Raw genomic sequence first — 23,034 nt, 5'->3', positions numbered from 1 at the left:
GACAAATTTTGAAAACAAAGAATTTAAAGTAGTAAAATTTTCCAGCATTTATTGAGTTTTCAGTTATCAAGAGGGCTATTGAGGTCACACATGAATGCACATGTCAAAAGTAATATCGGTTCAATCAAAGATTTCATCCTGGCAGAAATTAGCTATATGTTTTAGAATTACCCAGAAAAGGAGAAGGATTGCAGCCCCCTTCGAAAAGTAGAAGCCCCCTCTTCTACAGCCCTGCCTAACTCTTTTCTTCTACAGCCCCCCTCTTCTACATCCCTGCCTAACCCTAACCCTAACCCTAATTAGCACTCCTTAAATTTTGAAAGTTAAATAAGATAAAAGTTCGAGCGAGGAAAGGGCCAAGTTCGCCTCTATGATTTTTCATTATCAATACATTTTTTCTTATTACTCTACTTTATTAAACGTCGGTTTGGGGGGGGGGGGGGAGGTCCATTTATCGGTAACTTTCGTAAACATGTTGTTTAATTATTATTGAACGCCAGAAACTTTCGTAAACATGTTGTTTTTTCTAAGGTTGGTTGGAACATGAAAATCGCTCCAAAGGATGCAGAATCCTCTCGCACTTGTTGTTTTTGTAGTTGCTTTACTATCAACATTTATAACTGTGGTGTTCTCTTGGATAGACTATGACGCAAGTAAACAAAATCTTTATCCAAACCTAAACAGGGCTTCTGTTGTTTGGATAACAAAAAGTTAAAAATCGTAATTTTGTAAAAAGCGCGCCCGGAGGGTCTACCTTCGGAAGAAAATGACATGGATATGCCTGCAGGAAAAAATTACCCTGTCCTGCCAGGGGCACCACCAATTGGGTGTACGCGAGGCGCTGTCCCACCCAACACTTAATCCTTCAAAATTTTTCCTGTTACCCTATAGTACAATCAGTGGCGCAGAGAGGGGGGCAGGGGGGGGGCAATTTGCCCCAGAGCCTCGGCCTGAAAGGGGCCCCAAATAATTCTGAAAATCTTTTTAAAATGTCTTCTTTTGAGACAGTAAAATGGCAGTAATTTCATTGGGTCCGTACACTGAGTCTTGTTTGAATTTAAGGCCTATCAGCTATATTTATTGAGTTTGGGGCCCCGAGAAAAGCTGAATGAACCTTAGATCACAAATTTTACGGATTCATCTTTTAAGCTGAGTTTCCCTGAGTTTCGCAAAATTGTACTTATTGGGGGAAGGGAGCCCTGATAAAAAATCAGGTAACCCATATAATCTTGTTTTAATCTATGGCCCGTTCAAGTGAGTTATGTTTGCATTTAGACTCGTTGCATAAAGCTATATTATATTTTTGGGGCTCCTTTCTGCAAACTAGCATTAATAAAGAACCGCTTACGTTCAACAATGACTCAAGACAGACTATCAAGCCTCGTGACTCTTTCGATCGAGCACGAACTAGCAATACCAATTGATTACGACAATATCATTGATCAATTTGCAACTGAAAAGCAACCGTGCGCAAACGTTTGGAAATAATGGGCGTTTCCCATTTTATAAAGGGCGTGGTCCCGGAATTTTTTTGTATCCGGCTCTAGGGCCCCAACCGGGACTTTGCCCCAGGGCCCAGGCCGCCTCTCGGCGGCCCTGAGTACAATTGTAACATTCTGTAACAGTTTTAACTTATAAACATTTCTGTAACAGCTGAACCCTCAAAGTATGCTACTTAAATACTCGAAATTGAATTACACGCTAATGCTGAATACACGCTATTTTTATAAAGCCCGTATAAGAAACATCAGGCTGAGATTTGCCCAAAGATAAGAACAACATAAGAAATAAGGCAGACTGAAATTCAACAAAACTCAAGAAATAAAATTACCAGCAATAAAAAGCAAAATAATAAACACGTGAGGATGAAAATTATTATCCAAAAAAAATATAAAACACCAGGCTGAAACTAGAGACAAGAGTTCTTATGAAAAGAGCGTGTATTGAAATAGAAACGCATAAAAGCAGCATATAAAATATTTTATCTTATGACCTTACCCTAAAAGATTGAGACCCAGCCCTTGTTTCAACAAAGGCATTTCTGCACACCTCTGAAAAGTGCTTGGCTTTGCCCCCTGGTTCTGGAATAAAATAAGATCCAGGAAAGACCATGAGATTTGCTACTCAAATATTTGCTATCATTGATAATAGCTGGATTTGTTTTTAAGGAATACGCTCTTTGGTATCCTAGAGCCTATATCAAACGTCGATCCGGTCATGTGCTGAGCCTAACAGCAACAAATTTACCTCTTTTTATTCTTTATTTAAAGTTGGTACAACTAGTACCGTCTTGAGACGTTACAGCTATTAACAAATATTATGGCCTCCCCCATATTTTCGTGCGTGAATTATGTTTGGCAATAGCAACGTTGAATAAAAAAGACGTGAGCAATGTTCGTTACGTGGGAATATTTTATCTTAATTGTCGGTTCCTTTGAAAAACTTGAAGATGATGGAAATCTTTATGAACAGCGATCAAGAGTTTTTCCCTCAAGATGGATTAAGATTCCCCAATATGGATTAAATTTCCACTCAACAAGCGAATACAAGCAACTCGAAGCGGTAACTATCACATAAAAAATGTGAAGCAAATTGTAACTGAATGTGATAGCGTAATAAGGCCTTAAGGCCATTCTCAAATCTAGTTAATTTTATCTTATGCATCATAGTTGTTTGTGTCCTTGCGATAAGAGCCACACCCTGAAAATATCATGAGTACCACATTTATAAGAACCTAGTCAGTCTGTTCTAAAGAAAAGTAGGTTCTTGTTTGCGGGGTTTTACTGTATGTCACATTTGCATATATAAAAAAACTCTGAACCGGCACTAATCATTTTCCACACATACACAATTACCTCAACTCTTGTGCTTCAATTCAAAAATATCTTCGGGATGTGTGCGTGAGCTTTTTTCTCTAATTTTGCACAACAGTAAAATTTCTTTGAAAAAGAAGTTATAAAACCCGAGGTGGTGCGTGTTTGCCAATGCACCCTCTGATGATTTCAATAAATTTCATCATAAAAAGCACAGAAATTTCTGTAAAAAGCACAAAATTAGCCATATTACACTCTCTCCATTTATTGAAACTACGTATAAAGGTAATGATTTGAATAGCACTGCCTTACAAATTTAGGACACATTCCTGTTATTTTGATTTCATCCAAGAATCATTAACAACTGACAAGGGCCCCAATTTTCCTGAACCTGGTCCATCCCATTCAATACTGATTACATCCGAATTTCGGGGAAAGTTTTTCTTTATAGCTAAAAGAAAATTCAAAAGATTGACACTTGATGAATTGCTGCGAGAAAGAAAAAGCTCGAGAGAGAAGATACCTAAATTAATTTTTTCCTCATTAATACCCTGGGGCCACTATTCATGTATTCGTTAATCAGTGCCGTCGGAACGAAACTCATATTGGGGGGCTGGAAATATACTGTAGTACAGTTTGACGATTATTGCCCCCCCCCTGGTCATGTAAAGCCGAAAACCCACTCCGGAAAATGATCCGCGGATCGGATCACATCGTGTTGTTGTTCTTTCGATCCGCGGATCGTTTCAGATTGGAATGCACGTTGACATTATCTCCACGGGATTCGTGCCTCATGACGCAAGTGCTCTATTTTTTAAAAAGCTCTAATTCGATTTTGATCAAAAGAAAACTACTGTACTTGAACGGTTCAAAAAAAGTTGAACTTTTTTTTCGATCCGTTTCGATCCGTCACGGATCAGTCATGTGACCATTTTTGCATCCAAAGCGCTTGCGCAACACAAAATCTGATCCGATCCGCGGATCATTTTCTGGAGTGGGTTTTCGGCTTAATAATTTCTTTCCAAATACTGTTGGGTAGAAATGTATAAAAGTCGCCGCGCAAGGTGCTGAACACAATCCAGTGCTTCCACTTTTAAGGAAATTTCCTCAGATTAAGGAAATTTGGTCCGTTTAAGGAAATTTTTAGGGAAATTGATTTTTTGAGGAAATTTTAAGGAAATTTTAAATTTCATTTTTTACTATAATTTTTTGTGATTCCTCGCTGTTGGATCGTCAGAACAGCTTTGTTAAATCGATTTGATATGTGAAATTCCTTATGCACATGGGTGTTTTAAAGAAAATTTTCTCAGATAATCCCTTTGGGCCCCCCCCTTTGGACTGCTGTGTTGTTGGTGTAGGGCAGCTACTGTTAACTGTTTGGATTAAGACTTTGGTTAAAAAATGGTGGGGTTAAGGGAGTAGAAATGAAACGTAATGATGTTGAACAAACGTTTCATGATTCGTGGCTAAACAATCCCTACATTCAAGCAATGGTTGAAGAAGATAACTAATGACACTGGCAAATTTCAACCTTGGTGCCAAGTGGGTAAGATGAAAGTATGCTGCTCTAAAGCACCTCTAGCCATATATCAAGACCTTGCCCATAAAGAAGTTATGGCAAGGTCAGCAACACTGGAAACAACAAACAAGAAAATTATGTCCATGCCTGGCAAAAGTGACAAGGAAGCTTCAAGGATGGAACTTAAAAATGCTAGTTTCATTGCAGAAAAAAATTTGCCTATCAATATATCCCAAGGATAAGACATTAAGCAGATGCTCACTTGGAAAACAGAAGACAACTAACCTTATACGTCAAGTTCAATTTTTTAAGAGAAGGTTCCCCAAAGCTACAAGGTAACACGATCTCCTTGTTCATTGACGAGAAAAAAGATCGATCTAGACAAAGTCAGCTAGCAATTCTTGGTACATATTTTGATACCGAAAGATATCAGATGCACAGCATACTTATAGACATGAACGATAAGCTAATAGCTGAAATAATGTTTCAATAGGTAATGTGTCTAGCTAAAGCAAGCAACTCTGTGGGGGTTTTTAGAAACATGTGATTCTTCATCTATCCTGCTGTGAGGTTAGCTTTTCATGTGAGCAGTTTTGCATCGCAAGAATACTAACCAATCGCAAACCGTTATTTTGATAGGTGGCTTGACGAGTTGGGTATACGCAGTCCTTTTATATGGACACCTTACCTTTAATCCGAGGAAATTTCAAATGACGTCTTAGGAAATCTGAGGAAATTTCAGTCTCGTTTCATTAAACGCATTGTCATTTGTGGAAGCACTGACACAATCTCAAATCATCTCCAGTGCAATGCAATCGAGGAGAACAATGGATGCCATCGAGGTAAGGGTTAAAAATTTTGTAAAAAATGTTTATATAAATTATAGCCTAACCCTAGAGCAATGAATGTAGGTATTCGAGTCAAATGATACTCTAGCGTAGCTGCATGCATATGCAAGTTTTCCAGTCTGCGCCCTGGAATTCTGTTGCTTTGGTTCAATGTCATTGAGTTGTTTAACTTGCTTCGCATCAGAAATAGGCGATAATAAAGTAATTTAACAAGGCGATAACTTTTGTATATTCAGAGATAAAAATGGTTTTCTGAAAGTTTAGGATTTACAAAAGTACTTTAAACACGTGTAATTAATGCAGGCACACATTTCCGCCCTTTTCACAATGAAAACACATGAAGAAAGGAAACTTTGTCTTTTTGCTAACGATGCTGCTTTGGATCCAGCAGAGGGTAGACAAAGTTTCTGCATCCCTCCCCAACCCCTTTGTTTCTGATTTTATAAAACAGGCGCGTAGACAGCTAAACTGGATTGGGGGGCATGGCTAGAAATATAGCTTTTTCTATACCTGTCTTACGAAATGCTGTCAGATCAAACTCCACTTATAAGATCTTCAAACACAATTCTCGTAAATTATTGGGGAAGGGGGCATTGCCCCCCCTGTTCCCCAAGTGTCTACGGCCCTGTAAGATTAACTTTAAGTAAAACTTTTCTTAAATTGCTTCCTCGCTGAACTTGCAGTTGGTGGAAAGAAATTTTTGCTTGAGCTTCCTGCGAATCCCAGCAGCAATAACTGGTTACCTTTTGGCCTGCTGTTTTTGCTTTTGTTTCTAGTGCGATTTTCAGTTTTATTTAGGGAGATTTATGACAGTGGCGTAGCGTCAAGGGAAGCTGGTAATGCGCCGCATGCCCTGCAAAATCTGACCAAAAATATTTCTAAAAACGCCTTTTTCGAAACAGAAAACAGTTTCTATCGCTTATAAAGTTGCTTTAACGATTAATTGAAATTTGCACTGTCGCACCCTTGATACACCCATCGGAGTTCAATGAATCCACCTTAGCTTTTATCTTGGAAGTAATTTACTAAGCTTCGTGCCCCTGTTTCTAAAGATCCCTTTATTGACTTTGGCTAGCAACCTTTGTTTATAGCACTTCTCATTTCCGGGAATGCGGAATTCTGACCGATTCTGAATGACGATTAAACCAAAGATATATCTTTGATTAAACTTTACAAAACAGTGCCACTTAGTTTATCTACCTGCGAGCGCAGTTTCTAGGCTCGTGGTTAAGGGCCAAAGCAAAAGCAAACCATTTGAAGACATTATGTTTGCACATATACAAAAAACAGATTTTGACAAATTGGACATTAATTTGGTAGCAAAGAGGTTTGTACAGAGAAGCGACCGGAGGAAGGACTATTTGGCAAATCAACCCTGCTATAGACTTTGCAGATTTGTCTTTTCTGTTCAGTTGAAGGAAAATTATCTTGGATTTATAAAATGATTAAATTAATTGATTTGAATTAAAAATTGTTTGGTAGAATTCCATTACTTTGTCAGGCGCCAACAATATTATCCTTATTATTATTTTAACGTATCATTGAAGTTTGTACTATGCCCATAAAATTGTTGTTGTTCATGATCAGAGTCGCTTTATCGTTTTTGAGTCACACCTACAACTAAATTGGAGACAATTTAACATTAACCTTTCAAGCTGCTATGCAATTTCTTTTTATACCTTGCTTCATCGTCATCAGTTTTGTCCGTCCCCCCTCCCAATGCTCAGAAAAGTTGGTGCCTGAGAAAAGTGCAAATCTGCAATAAAATTAGTACCTCAGGGGGGGGGGGGGGAGATGATATTTCAGACAAAAATGAAACGTTTTAAAGACTGCAAGTAAACGACTGTAAGAAATATTCTGAAATTTTAAGCTTATCCTAAGGGCGTGGTTGCAAAAATTTCAGCTAGCTTCGCTCGCAAGGGGCCCTCGTCTGTACGTCTACTGAATGGTTTGTAACTTCCCTTCGTTTTAATGTTTATATAGAAAAGTCCTTCACGTTCTTTAGATATGCCCAATTTTTTAAAAGTCTTCGCTTCTATTTTTAAAAAAGCTGGATTCTGAAATGCTTGTTGGAGATTTTGCAGATTTTTCTCCAAGGAAAGCGAACTTAGTTTCAAACTTATGCATACTGCCTTTTATTTTTAGATATTTGCTTACAACTTTGGAAAATCAGATTTTAAACGTAGCACTTATTCGCCTTACACAATTCAGAATATCAACGTTGTAGAATGTGGGTCAGCCACAAAAAGTTTCATATGAAGATTATTTTGCTTGATTAGCCAACCATTGCCACTTAAAAATACCATTGCTTTTCAAAACTCATTTACAAAATGGGGTGTTTTCCCAAATTTCTATAGGTGTTGTCAGCAAAAGTTTTCCCGGGGGTAATGCCACGGACCTCTGCTGTCGGACTCCTCTTTGCCCCTTGAATCCTCCAACCCTGGCTGTGTCACTGGTCTGGAGTACAAGCTACCAGTACCTGAGCATCACATACATTTTATTTATACTTATAGGAACCAATAATTATTCCTTCAACCCAGTGCCCCTGGGAAAAATGTGCAACTCTAAATTTTCCTTAAAAAACCCTGCCGTCTCCCCAACCTCTCTTTAATCATTCTGAAAACTTTGTCACGAAAGAGCAAAAGTCCCTTTCTAGACTTCCTTATTGAAACATGTTTGTAAACTTAATTCAAACATAAGCCCGATAAATGTACCTTGTTTCTTAAAAACATCGTATCTGCAATCGTCCACAAAAATTGTGAGACTTCTTTTCCTTCCCACCTCACAATAATGCGAACGTCTCTTTGGCGTATTTTTCCCAAAAGCAATTCGTAATTTTGACTTGGGTTTCAGACAGACTTATTTGTTGCTCAATCCTTCCACAATCCCCACCCCTCCCCCGCCCCCTCCAAGCAATGTTGTTTTGTTGAGGTGAAATAGTTGGTGAAATAGTGGACTTGCTACAAGTCTATCTCTATCTACTTAAGCTTGGTTCCCACTAGGCGACTAACCTGAAAAATATAGAAAAGGGAAAAAAAAGGAAGGGAAGGAGTTCCCTCCCATTTTTTCTTTTTTCCCTTTTTTTTGATGGATAGAGAGAGACTCTTAGCAAGTCCAGTGAAATTGTCGCAAATCATGTGTGCGAAGACCGCATACAACAGCAAAGTCTCAACAACATTGCTTAAAGGAGGGGGGGGGGGGGGGGGTCAAATACAATTCTAGTAGATCACTGTCGGTTTCAATATATTTTGTGAAGGATTGTGGATCGGCAGCTCCGAAACTTACTTGGTGTCAGGAACTCTGCTTGAACGACAAAGAAAATTCCTTGAACACAATTTCACGCTTTGATAGACCTTTTGTTATGTTGAAACATAAACATTTGAACAGACAATAAGTTTGCACTTTCCCAAGCATAAATCGATAGTTAAAAGAGTACTCCTCCATTAACGTTGATAAATCGAAGCAGACATGGAATATGATGATACTGATGATATGTGGTTATGGCCAGTCAAGGTTTGTTTCAGCTTCACCTGCATCCTTTATGTCTGATTATTTACAACTTTAGCTTAGGCCATATAGCTATCATAGAGTCTGTTCATATAGAGAAAGTTACCCCGGCCATTTCCCGGTAAAGGGGGAATCTCTCCTGGCCGGTAGCCGGGGAAAAAATTATAGACCTTTCATATGCTGATATTTTCCCGTTCTGCCTGGATAACTTCAGAGCCATTATTTCTAAATAATAAGAGTAGATTGTGTCAAGGTATTGTGTGCAAATTGAATCTATTTCCCCGCTTTGCCGGGAAGTAAATGCAGATGCTGCAAAGACTTTCTGTAATTTTTTTGATGGTACAAAACTTGAAAATGGCTTTGAAAAAAGCAAACATTTGAGTAAACTGTCAGAACATTGATCGAAAAATCCTAGGGGCAAATCACTCCAAGAAAATCTCGGACACTTTTTCGGGAAATCCAATTGTTTTATCTGAAAATCCCTTATCGGCCAATCAGAAACGCGAGCACGTGACTGTTAAGGTTCAGCAATCAGTGCTGGAGTAACTTCTTTTGTCTGCACAATAAGCGTTTTGATGCGGCTTTTTTTCTTTGTTTTGGGAAGAAAGATTTTCGCCACTGGTCCTCTCATTTTTGAATATTTTTTATGCACAATCATTTTTGCCGATAAATGGAAAAAACTGTGTGTTGCTTTTCGCTGCATTTTGATATTGAAGTAGAGAACAGTACAGATAGTGTCATAAAAAAATGCACAAACGACAAACGCCGTTAGAGGATTAGGACGAAAGCGCAATAAGAAAGAGCAATAAAACAGGAAGAATTACAGCAGACAATATTTTAAGCGAAGTCAATGGAAAATGATGAGAGGTGTACTCTCTTCGTAAGTTGTTCATCATCTAAAATTGACTACAGTATCAACATGGCTACTAAGCTAGATTTAGTTAAAGTGAAACAGGAGTTGAGCCAAAGATTAGACCAGCCAAGATTAGAAAACTCTAATTCTAAGGGCGAGTTCTTCTATGATGTTTATGATGTCTTTTATGTTTTATCCTTTTCATTTTAACTGGAAGTTTTAAGTCAAAATGTCTGCTTTCTTTTGCAGATCGAGAAGATTGAAACAACCCGTGATCAGAGGGCTAACGGCAGTAGCAAGGGAGAAAAGACGAACAGTGATGTCAAATACGAGAAATCCAAATCTGAGTTGCTGTATAATATTGAAGAAAATCCACCTTGGCATTTAGCAGTTGGCCTAGGGTTTCAGGTTTGGGCTTTGATAAAAATTATAGGCCATAGGGATAGTTTGATCTTTTACGATATTTGTCTGAATAACATTTATGCGCCAGAAACCTGGATACGAAAACACGACAAATTTTTCCAACACAGTCATCGAAATAAGCTTCCACACGTGAACAGGCAATAAAATAGAGGAGCACGTGGATGTCAATAGGATTCAGCTTCTGCTGAACCAAACCCTGGTTGGAATAACAGTATATCTTTGTCAAATGAGCCTTGGGTAAGCCTGGGCTAACTCCAGCTGTCACATGCATGTTCGCATACACGAAGGCAAAAGTTGCGGATCACATGCAGAATGATACTTTTTCTTTCGGAACGTACATACTTTTTTGCATTTCTAGGAGACTGAAATTTTCAGTTGTTTTATTGTACTTTTAACACTCACTTTAAGGTTACGGTAACCGTTTTCTGGATAAAAAACATTCATTTTTCGATGATTTCACATTCAAGTAGCCGAACTTTCAAGGCAAACAATGATACCAAATTTGGAACTAACAGACATTTTGAAAATGGAAAAAATCCCATGTAAACGAAGGTTTCCATAATAACTTCTTTATCAAAACTTTTAGTTGTGGTCTGAAAATCTGTTGACCTGTTAAGCCGATTATCGTTGCTTTGCGGTTGTGGTCGCATGCCTCTTTTACAGCATCGCATGGCACATCCATGTACGGCTGTGTTTATATAAACAGGCTTATTGTGTTTATATAAACAGGCAAGTGACTTGACCCTGATTACACTGTGGTTTACGAGTGTACCTTGTCAGTGCGATCAGTAAAATCCCCTTTTCTCCGGACTTACAATTCGTCTACATACAGGTACAAAAAAGCTATTTTGTACCCAAGGAACCAATTGAATGGCTCAAAAATTTGCACACGGCCAAAAAAGATGTCGGGTAAGCAAAGTGTATCTCAAAATTTTGCTATGGTCTGTCTTCTATAGCCAAATACAGCTACGAGAGGGAAGAAATTTTTTTTGGCAATTTTTAACATGGTATAGTTTCAATTGGAGGAGGAATTTGAAAAATCTGAGACAAAATTTGGTAGCTAAGGATCTGCGCTTTCTGCTGACATAAAGTCAGATTTTGATATCTCGAACGCAAGGGTTCAAAATAGCTTTTGAAGGTGGTACACTCATTAAGCAATAAGTTTGCCTGGAAAGTATCATTTTACAATATTTGCAAATTATTGTTATATGGTTGAAATCACCACATTCTTGTGCATCGAATGATGTAAAGTTTAATCTGATTCCGTTAATAGTTTGGCTTTGAGGGAGAGAAAACCAAATATTGTCTCAAAAACGTTTACCGTAACCGGATAACATGATAGTAGGATTCGTTAACATGATCAAAAACGTTAACATGATAGTAGGATTCGTTGTGTAATGCCGCTGGATTTTGCTGTCTAAATTGTTTGTTTTACAACTTTGTTCTATACAATAAGGATTTCCACTATAAAGAATGCCCCGCCGAATAATGGGACGCATTACAAAATAGTACTATTTATTATTTATCATTTGTTATTAATGATTTTCATCATGCTTCAGCAATACCTGACAATGTTTGGAGGGACGTTCACGATGCCATTTATACTTTCGATACCGCTATGTTTTGCGAATGAACCTGTTGTGATTAGCAACATCCTTAGCACAATTATGCTGGCCTCTGGGATAGTGACATTGCTGCAAGCAACATTTGGCACAAGGTAATCCACAAGGAATTTCAATCTTTAGAAAACTAACGTTTTTAGAATAAGTAGAAAAAATCCACCGTTCTTTGATGGTTGTCAAATTTATTCTAGATTTTCAAAGAGTAGGTGTTATGTTTTTTATTAAGTTCATTTGTGGTTCAGCTATGATAGGCTGGATTCAATTGGAAACGCCATTGTTTCAATCAGATATATACAAAATCAATTCAGCAATACGTAATGCCAATACTCAATGAATATGTAACTTTTTAGAACGATTACTTAAACGCTATTAAAACCTTCTTGAAATCCTCTTCAAAACGCTTCCTAAATACCTCTTAAAAAATCCTCCTCTCCAAATATGGACGCATGTTAAATTCAACTAAATAGTAGGATGCTATTAACTACAACCAATCACATGAATGACATGCAACTGCATGTCAATCACAATAAAACAACACAACAACCACACATAGGTACCGTAAGTGAGAAGAAAATTGTTATCTAGGTGTGAATCGAAAGCAGCCTGAGCGGAAAATAGACGCGTTTGATTGATTCGTGTGTTTTCAACCAATCAGCCACGGCTAACCTCTCCATATTTTATTCGACGTTTCTACTCTGAAGAGTGTTGGATGAAAAGTGCTTCAGTGTGCTATATTTCTGCTATTTCGTGCCATCTTCAAATTTTGCAGTCTGAAAAACTTATTTGCTTTGCTTGAAATTGTTCTTATCTTGCCATTGATTTTTTATCAACAAACATTTACCTAATTAAATTGTTACATTATTTTTCCCTGACTTTTAATCTGAAGCTTGGCATGTTTTTAAGCTGTTCCCGTTTTTTTTAAATCGAGCGTCGGCGTCTTGAAAAGCTTTTTTTCCACTAAAAAAGAAGTAAAACTAGATTATGAATCTTTATCACATTTTTCGATATGACCTTTTAAGGTTACGGTAAACTTTTCTGGATGAAAACATCCATTTTTCGACTTTTTCACATTCAAGAAGCCGAGCTTTCAAGGTACACAATGAAACCAAATTTGAAACTAACAGAAATTTTGAAAATGGAAAAAATCCCATGTAAACGAAGGTTTCCATAATTCCTTTATCAGAACTTTTAGTTGAGATCTGATAATCTCTTGACCTGTTAAGCCGATTATCGTTGCTTTGCGGTTGTGGTCGCATGCCTCTTTTAAGCCTGGTTCCCTGCGACAATCTGCGACGGTCTGCGGCACCTTCCCGGTGAATATGTTTCCATATAATCTTAAGACTGCCGCAGACGATCTGCGACGATCTGCGACGATCTGCGACGATCCGCGACGATCTGCGACGATCCTGCTTAACGCACTTCATTCATCTGACGTACTTTGAAAACGTTTATCTGATGTTGTTGTAGTGTTTCTGTGCCACTTCCACATCAATTCCAAGTTCCCTGCTTACTGCTTTCCACGCATTCTTTTTCTAAGTGGAATTTTATAGTCTTTGCTCATCTTGTCGTAAATCACCGGGTAGTTTTGAACGCAATTCATCAATGTTTCGTTATCAATTTCATTCTCAATTTGCATTGCCATTTTGTTATGATTGCAAGGAAGAAATGACACGTATTGCAACACAAAGGAAAAAGCGCGGGATTATATAAAAAAGAGGTTTTGATTGGACGACAGAATGCACGTGGGTATTTGTCAACAAGGGCGTGTCACAAATCGTCGCAGATCGTCTGCGACCCATGTTCCCATATGATCTGGAAGCGCCGGGAAGGTACCGCAAGAGAAAAAAAGTTGAACATGTTCAACTTTTTGCAGATCGTCGCAGACCGTCGCAGATCGTCGCAGACCGTCGCAGACCGTCGCAGACCGTCTGCGGCAGTCTTAAGATTATATGGGAACCAGGCTTTACAAAATCGTATGACACATCCATGTATCCAATGTACGGCCGTGTTTATTTAAACAGGCTTTTTGATCTTAAAGCTTCAAGTGACTTGACCCAGATTACACTGTGGTTTACGAGTGTACCTTGCAAGTTCGATCAGTAAAATCCCCTTTTCTCCGGACTTACAATTCGTCTACATACAGGTACAAAAAAGCTATTTTGTACCCAAGTAACCAATCGAACGGCCAGAGCAGATGTCGGGTGAGCATGTGTCTCAAAAGTTTTGTATTTGCTCTGGTCTGTCTTTCATAGCCAAATACAGCTATGAGAGAGAAGAAAAATTGTTTGCCATTTTTTGACATGGTATAGTTTCAAGGGAAGGAGGAATTTGAAAAATCTGAGACTAAATTTGGTAGCTAAGGATCTGCGCTTTCTGCTGATATAAGTCAGATTTTTTACCTTAAATGCAAGGGTACAAAATAGCTTTTGAAGGTGGTACACTTATTTAAGCGATAAATTTGCCTGGAAAGTATCATTTTACCATATTTGCCAATTATTTTGATATGGTTGAAATTGCCACATTCTTCTGCATCAAATAATGTAAAGCTTAATCTGATTCCGTTAATAGTTTGCTTTTAGGGAGAAAAAAACCAAATATCGTGCCAAAAACTTTACCGTAACCTTAAGTTTGGTGAATGTCTTGGGTATAATTTCATATGTTTTTAAATTTTTTTACAGAAATAAGATTTAGATAGGTATGTGGATTTTTTTGGGAACTAGGCCGTCACTTGCAAATTGTGTTTGAAGAAAAATGTTAGCTTTTTTAATCCTGTTGGACCCTTTGTATCATCTGGTCAATCCGTTATAATCCGTTTCAATCTAGCCTTACCTATCTTGGTACGTTGGCTAAAACCTCGCTCAGTTGGATCCACTGACACAAATTATTAGGTTGTGTATTTTAGCTTTGGAGTATTCTTGAGATTCATCATGTTCTCAATCTTTCTCCGTCTAGGCTACCAATCATCCAGGGATGCACATTCGCCTTTCTCGCTCCGACTTTTTCCAGTATGGCACTACGCGGGCCTTGTCAACCTATACGACCAACAGGTATTTCAGGCTCTAGAAACTTGGGACTTTGTTTCTAGCGCGGACTAGTTCATATTGGAGTTTTCAGGCTACGCACCTGAAGTCAAGCATACTTAAAGAATTATAGTGTAAATGATGTTCAATGTTATTTACAAGGGATTTTCATGTCCAATATACAAAGGCGCAAGGATGGAAAATTTGTGTTTGAGCAATATCTTGCCGGCATGCAACAAAGGTTCCAGTCAAGGGATTAGCTACACGGCGCTAGTAAAATACAAGATTACTTATGTCAAAGTTTATAAAAAAACACTTATGTATAAGAATTTGTTATTCTATAGTCATCTATTTTTGTTGCTTGGTTAATTACACCACAATATTGTTGTGTTCAGAATAATGCTGAATCAGCATATTTCCGTGTACTGGAAAAAATCTTACGTTTTTTTTTCATTTCATGCAGAATCCACTTTATCTAAATTAAACGGCTGCTGTAACAAAACGCTTCAGCTCGTTACAGAGCTTGGTTTACTTGATTCATGCTACGTTTGCAAAAGTCATTCATCATATCATTGTTTTACTTATAGTCCCGCCAACGTCGTATCAAAATCTCACAGCGAGCACAATAACGTTTACCTCAGCAACAACAAATGCAACAGGAGAAGCTGAATGGTTAATCCGCATGAGAGAGGTAAGATTTTTATTATAAAAATGAAACTTCCAATACGAATAATGGATTCTTGAATGTCCTTGTTAAGTTTCCCACCATTTATGTTCCCAATTAGATATGTTTTGGCATATCTGATTAAAAGCTTTAAATTCTTATTTACACAAAAGGTGATTCTATGATTTTGCCTAGATTCAAGGAGCGGTTATGATTGCTGGTTTATTCCAACTTGTGATTGGATTCAGCGGTGTTATGGGACTGTTGCTTCGTTCAATTGGTCCATTGACTGTCATACCAACAATAACCTTAGTTGCTTTGCCTCTTTTTGAAACAGCTTACCAATATGCAGGTGAGGCTGATTTTTCGAAGATTTTTCCTACCAATGATTTGAGGAAATTAAGTTTTTGAAAAAGGGTGAAATGTTTTGTCCTAGATTGCATTCCTTGTGAGATGCTTTGTCGTAAATAATTTAGAAGGGTTTTTAAACGGCATTGGAAAAGAACGTAACAGAAAAAAATCCCTTTAAGCAAAGGTTCATAACAGTCTAAGGAAAATATATTCGCTTTCTTACTCAATTTTATAAATTTAAAAGAGCATTCATTTTCAATAGTGGTAACATCATTTTTCTGTATTTTATAGCTGCCTAAATAAAAATCTCCTACTTGGCCAAAAGTATCCTACTTGGTTGTAATCAAGTTCCGCTACCATTTTTCGTAAAATGATATTTTATACAATGCTATAAATAATATTTGTTTAAGAAAGCATCTTCTTAATATATTATTTTCTTGCAGGTACACAATGGGGGATATCAATGCTGTACGTATTGAATTTTGCTTCAATGGTAGTTCACTAGCTGCTTTTATAGCATCGATAACATATTTACTTCTGTCCAGAAATAGGCTTAATGTAAACATTTATTTGCCCATCAACATAGTCAGCACATCACATATATTTTCGTTTCCTTTTCTAACTTTCTATTTACGTTCATCCTTTTGATTTTTTCCAGGACAATTTTCCTGACGACGCTGTTTTCATACGTTTTAGGAAACATCAAGCTCCCTTTTCCTCTTTACTCTGGTGGAAGTTGGCGTTCTGAGAAAATTCCTATATTCAAGCTTTTTCCTGTAAATAAAGCTTCACTGTGTATCGAATTCTTTATTTAACGATGAAAAGAAAAGTATTTGCAGAGTGCTGCTACTGAGCATATCTAAGAAAGAGATAAATGATTTTATCTGTATTCGAAATTTTTGCAAGCATAATAAAGCATTGAGCAAACTCTGATCCAAGGCTGTTAGCCAAGTGTAAAATCACTATTCTTCATATGGTCCGTATTTTTCTTTCTTCAAAGTCCTTTATCACTTTACCTTGAAATTCCTTGTATCTTTTGTTTTCTTCGGTTCATTTTGTTTGAAAGTGAGATGATTTCCTTGTTTTACACAAGACAGTGATATAATTTAACCCCTTTAGATTTTATGTGCTGTCCTACTGTCGTGGATTTTATGCGCTATTCTAACAGCAACTGATGTATTCCCACCTGGACACAAAGCTCGAACAGACACAAGGTCAGCAGTTCTGCACCAAGTTCCATGGATCAGAGTTCCATATCCAGGTTTTTGTTCAATTTTTTTTGGCTCATCAAGACTCCTTTCCTCTTGTTTTCTTCTTTCCTTATTTATTCCGTTCTACATTTCCTATTTCATTATTTTCTCTTTCTTTGTTTTCTATTTTTTAATTCACTTTTTACTTCCTCTTTCTCATCTTTTCATTCGTTCATTGCTTCTACTTTTCTTTGCCTTTACTCCAATTATTTTCCTTTTACTGTCGATTTTTTCTTTTCTTTGCCTCGCTGTTTTTCTCTGTATATTTTTCTCTTATCTGTAATCTATATTGTTCTCTTTTTCATTCATTTTATTCTCTACCTTCCTAACAATTTTCTTTTTTCATTTACACCCTACTATCTACTTCTTTTCATTGAATTTAGCCAGAGTCCAGCAAAAATAACTGTCCCACAATCATTGACCGGGGGAAGGTTTGAGAAGCAATAGAATTTTGGAGAAAAAAAATTGACACAACTTATTTTGCATTTGTTTTTTTTTTGCACTTTCAAGGCACACATTGAATCTGTAGCAGGGTCAATTGGGAACGTGAACCATTAGGCCTTTTGGAAAAAAAATTTATGCTACGCACTTTTACAACTAGTAGATACATCTGAAAAGAGAATGTTATTCGTGTTTCGTAGTTTTGAAATTTTTCAATTCATATTATAGCATGTTTATGTCGATTTTATTATTCGCAATTTAAAAGTAAATATTATTCTTGAGCTATAATGTTTTGAATGTTATTCTAGCAAAGCTTTATCGAATGTGATAATTACCGTCGACCCAAACACATAATTTTGTCTTGATTTATAGCGATTGTCACCCCTTATTCCCTAGCTACTCCTTAGCCACACCCTGTCCATGGTGATTGCTTCAAAAGTTGAAGGAAGTTTTTGACGGGGAAAAGATTTGACCGGAGGAAGGCTAATGACTCTTCTGGACTCTTTATAATAATTTAGCCTTTTAATGTTGTTCTATGTCCTAAAAACTTCTAAAGAGACTTACCTTGTTCAACTTGTGTGTTCTCATTATATGTCCAGCTTTTATGCATAAAAATACTTTTTTTGTAGCATTTCTTAGCTCTCTCTGGTAAAAAATATAACAATTATTCAGAATTTTGCTAGATTCAACTATCGAAATCATTTCCGTAGGCCAATGGGGAACCCCAACACTGAAAGTTTCTACATGCATCGGAATGATGGCTGGAGTTTTCAGTTCAGTTATAGAATCAATTGGTGACTATTTTGCATGCGCAAGGATTGCTGGGGCACCACCGCTACCAAACCACGCTATAAACAGGGGCCTGGGAATTGAAGGATTCGGGTGCATCTTAACAGGAGCCTTTGGAACAGGGAATGGCACGACGTCATATAGTGAAAATGTTGCTGCCCTTGGGATAACTCGGGTATGTTTTCATACTCCTCAAAGGGAAAAGTAGTCTAAGGCTCTAAGTCGTCCATGATATGCAATATTTGTGAAGAAAAGTTTTTGAAATTACACAGCATCAATTTTAGCATGGAAAATTAAACAAATATACACCAAATGCTTAGTTTTGAGAAAGGTTCAAGCCAAATTTCCCAACTTTGTGTTCTAGATAACAGACCTGGTACGATAACAGCAGGAGAACCATGCTTTGAGTTTGAGTTTTAGCAAATTCGGGAAAATCTTGACCCACCAATTTTTTTCTCACCCTTAGTCAGCAAACTTGCTCTTCTAGAGCACTAAAGTGTGAAAAATACAGATATCATCAAAGTTAAACAAAAACCATATTTTAAAGCAACAAATGTTTTTGTATTGAGTTAACATAACATACATTTTTAGGTCGGAAGTCGGAGAGTTATACAGTTTGGTGCACTGTTCATGATTATTCTGGCTATCTTCAGCAAATTTGGTGCACTGTTTGTCACAGTCCCTGACCCTGTTATTGGAGGAATTTTCATCGCCCTGTTTGGTTTGCTAACTGCTGTGGGTCTTGCTCCATTGCAATTTGTTGACCTGAACTCAATACGAAATCTCTTTGTACTTGGCAATTCGCTGTTTTTTGGTATGGTATTGCCGTTCTGGTTGAAGCGGAATCCAGGGTCTATCAAAACAGGTAATACAAATTTATGAGGCGTTTTTAATGTAAGTTTAAATTTATGAGGCGTACGTTTTCTCTAGTAACGGTAAGTATACTGTTTGACATTGCATCTGGCCTTTCATTTTCTGAACAAAAAGTGCCTGATTTTTTAATCGTGTATATTTTGCCTTTATGTGGTATTTGAAGGGCGGAAGAGAAATTTCACTACTACTGCTTAATCTCATTTAATAAGGAAAATGCAATTTATAAAGAAGGGTAGAATATAATTCACTTTTCGTTTTTTCTCCTGATTATTTCTTCTAAATTTTTTGCGAAAATAATGATATTCTCAAAATCAAGTAACATCAAATTCTGTTTGTTTCTAACAAAAAAGGAAGGGACAGGCTTGTTACAGGACAAATCATAGCCTAATCGAAGAGCACTCAGTTGCCGGGGCAAACTTTTGTTTACATAGAGAGAAGGACGATAGCCTTTTGATAAGGACAGTGGAAAGTCACTGGGACTTGAGGGGCGATACCCCCCACCCCAAGTTAGTATGTTAACAAAAGTGCTGATGTAAAAATGTGGTATGAAACTACATTAAATTGGGAATGAAACTTTGATGGTCGTAACAAAAGAAGCAGCATGTTAAATTTTTGTATTTTAGAATGGTTTCTTATCTTCAACTCAGAAACCGTAGCTTTTTTAAGTCTTTTTGCTAAAAAAGCAAGCTCGTGGGTTTTAAGATGAACACTGTACATTAAACATTTACTTTACCTGAATACTCCGAACAAAGAAACAAAGAAAACAGCTACTTTTTCATCTTTTATTTTATATTAAAGTGTAGCTCTGGCCAATTTTCAAATAAAAACTGCCATATCCAATATCTGGATATTGGCAACTATTGTAACATATTTGAAAGAATTATCACTTTACGATGACACCCCGTGTCCAATGTTTATCAGCTGTCCATTATCCATTCTTTGCAGGATCGTCGAATTTTGACCAGGTGGTTACTGTAGTGTTGAGCACGAATATGGCTGTTGGGGGCCTAACTGGTTTTATTCTTGATAACTTGCTGCCAGGAACGTTAGAAGAAAGAGGACTAACAAAATGGAAGACTGCCGTGTCTGGTGACACTAGCAGTGAAAAGGGCGTTGCATCAGTACATTGCTATGACATTCCATTTATCACTTCGTACTTGCAGAGGTTCAAATTAACAAAGTACTTACCCTTCGTGCCATACTATGGCAAAGACTGGGTTATCAGTAACCCTAATATTCCTAAACCATAACTCGTATGAATGTATAACAGATGGGGCAAAAGACAGGAGGGCACAGACGGAAGGGGGCAAGATTCCCTCTTGCCCTACGTAGATGTTTTTAATTAGTCAATTTAATAATGTTTCGGTTGCTGCATAAGTCAAATGTTGTGTTAGATTCTAATGAATTGAACGCCTATATTCATGGAAACATGTAGGAATGGCAACGCGTATTTGCAATATGAATATTTAAAGTGTTTTCTTTTTCATGGCTACTCAATATCAATTTCTTTATCTTTCCATTTTTCTTGGGTTGAATCATCTTCCAATGTTTACCTGTTACTTGGGTAGAAAAATCTTAAAAATAAATAATTTAAAGTAGCAAAATTTTGCCAGCATTTATTGGGTTTTCAGTTATCAAGAGGACTGTTGAGGGCACACATGAGTGCAAATGTCAAAAAGTAATACCGTTTCAAGCCAAGATTTGATCCTGGCAGAAATTAGCTATGATATTTTAGAATCGCACAAAGAAAGAGGAGGGGGTGCAGCCCTCTTTTAAAAGTAGAAGAGGGCTAGGCCCCCCTGAGCCCCCTCTTCTATAACTCTGGTCTCACTGCTTTGATAATAGCAATAACGTAAACAAAATACTATCTTTTGCGTGCTACTTATTTGGACTAGGTCTATTTGTCTAGCCCATCAGACCGCTCTATTCACTGGTCGATTTTCACCGTTCTAATATAAACCCAATATCGAAAGTGGGCCTAAACCCCTTCACATGAAAGTATTTTTGCAAATGGCTTTTGTAATTATCAAGGAAATGTATGACTTTCTGATGGCATTCCCTTTCTCAATAGGCTTTTCTATTGTTTGAAGCTGTCTTCCTCTCAAGCCTCTGAGGCTTGAGATGATGAAATTAAATAATTAATTGAAAATAAAATGACTTTTTGCAAGAGGTTTGAGGATCACTCATCATCATCATCGACCACAAATTTTCCTAGTATGTTAAAGAAATATGGTATTAAAGGTTTGTGTTTTTTTCCGATTCTTACCATATTTACGCATTGTGACATTGAAGAATGATTTAAGACTAATTTAAGGGTCAGAATCACAAATTTGTAAGACTTTTGAGAATTAAGCATTAAGGTATTACAACAAGAATTAAGGTATTCTAATAAAAAAAATTGTGTAGTCCATTAAATCAATGCCTTTATCTTACCATTTTTGTGTTTTTTCTCGGAAAACTGCAATTCCTGCACATCAAATTTGCTTACATTCTGTTCATGACGTTCAATGCCCAGAGTAGCTTTTCCATTCATTTTCAAAGCTTCAGGAACAGTACCTTGTAGAACCTTGATAAGACAACATCCATGCCGTAAACTTTGACTACAGTAAACCTCCGCTAACTCGAACCTCCAACGGACCAATGAAATGGTTCGAGTTGTCGAATGTTCGAGAAGCAGGATGAATATCTGGCTTTTTGTTGTGACCCGAAATTACGAAGGAGACACTGGAAGCTTTGCAAAATCTATAAGTTCCATCAAGTCATTCTCAAGCATGGAAGGTGCCATTAACTCTACTTTTAAAGGTTCAAAAAGTCGAGGGGGGGGGTATAGCCCCTCCCTAGCCCCTCGGCTCCGGTATGCCTGCTAGTGGATTCATATATTGTTGTTATTCTTCCTGCTCATCAAAAACAACCACGAGGAAATAAGCCTTTATGGGAATCGATCAATGGTTCGAGGTGGTGAATGTGAGAGCTGTCAGGAATTCGAGTTATTATTTTTTTCTTATTAAAAAGTTATCTAGGCCAAGATGGCCTCTAACCTAATTACAACATAAAAATAACAATAAAAGTTAATATAAATACTGCTACAACAACTTGTCAAACGTTAATATCAACTCAAATTTAAATGATACAACTTTTAATTACGAAAGCACGACAAAATTGATCATACGCAATATCAAAAAGCTATTTTACAGCGAAAAATCTATATAATCAACTAATAATTAGAATCCGGGGTTTGAGCATCTTGGGAATTAGTATTGTCCTACTGTTCTTTCAATCTTGTTTTAAAGTATTTATATATAAATGTGGCAACTAAATTGAGACATTTTAAGTCTTCTTGGCTTAATATCCAGATAAATTGATTCCAACTTGTTAGCTGCTTTAAATTAGGGGCTGTTCGTTGGAGTTCATTTAAGAGATAGCATCTTTTATCAGCGAATTCGGGACACACCATAAGTAAATGAAATTCATGTCCTAAAACCCTTAAACCTGTCGCTAAGCAGAAACTGCAATGTCGTACTTCTCTAGGAATAGGGGTTTTTCCAAAACGGCCAGTTTCTACTTCTAGATTATGAGCGCTTAGTCTTAACCGTGAAAGGCATCGTCTTTTGTTAAAGTCTTTGACAATGTCAGGATAGGATTTGAATTTGAAAACCGTTTTAACTTAGAGCATATGTACATAATTTCTTGTTTAGTACAACGTGCATTTTAAGCTTGTTCATTATTTCACTCGCATTCATGACTTCTAACTTTAGATTTTATCGCAGCAGTGGTATCGTTGTGACTGATTTCATATCTGGTTTTCAATTTGTGGACTTTCGATACCCAGTTGGGGGAGCCATTTTTTGTGTCGTTCAAGAGCGCTTCAAATGATTTGCAAACGTACCTATCTGGTTCCAAATCAAGAAGTGACTCAAGCCTGAACAAGAATTTTAAGATATTTATGTGTCTGCTACACTGAATGGAAATTCTGCCTACTTCAGAATAAATAGCCTCAGTGCAAGTAGTAGATTTAACCATTGTCTATGATTTAACTCCAAGTATTTATTTACAAGCAGAGA

The 23,034-nt window shown here is 37.1% G+C and overlaps 1 protein-coding gene across 4 annotated transcripts; it reads left to right on the top strand.

Annotated features, from left to right (window-relative positions):
• The first annotated feature begins 5,015 nt into the window (after positions 1-5,015).
• Positions 5,016-20,438, top strand: LOC135692124 (solute carrier family 23 member 2). 4 transcript variants are annotated; one of them, XM_065210162.2, is made up of 12 exons: positions 5,016-5,174; positions 9,790-9,948; positions 11,523-11,680; positions 14,538-14,632; positions 15,193-15,296; positions 15,465-15,621; positions 16,064-16,088; positions 16,279-16,396; positions 16,740-16,881; positions 18,022-18,275; positions 18,692-18,965; positions 19,919-20,438. In XM_065210162.2, the coding sequence occupies exons 1-12, from the start codon at positions 5,142-5,144 to the stop codon at positions 20,221-20,223; spliced, it is 1,824 nt and encodes a 607-aa protein (XP_065066234.2). In that variant the 5' UTR covers positions 5,016-5,141; the 3' UTR covers positions 20,224-20,438. The 4 variants fall into 4 exon arrangements, with proteins under 4 accessions (XP_065066234.2, XP_065066233.2, XP_088968294.1 ...); XM_065210161.2 differs by lacking the exon at positions 5,016-5,174 and adding an exon at positions 8,461-8,693; XM_089112168.1 differs by lacking the exon at positions 5,016-5,174 and adding an exon at positions 8,745-9,567.
• Positions 20,439-23,034: the final 2,596 nt, after the last annotated feature.

The sequence above is a fragment of the Rhopilema esculentum genome, chromosome 13, assembly GCF_057945365.1.
Source record: "Rhopilema esculentum isolate cy_ngs chromosome 13, ASM5794536v1, whole genome shotgun sequence".
Taxonomy (NCBI): domain Eukaryota; kingdom Metazoa; phylum Cnidaria; class Scyphozoa; order Rhizostomeae; family Rhizostomatidae; genus Rhopilema; species Rhopilema esculentum.
Note: the sequence above shows the minus strand (reverse complement) of the source record. Positions and strands in the feature narration are given on the sequence as shown.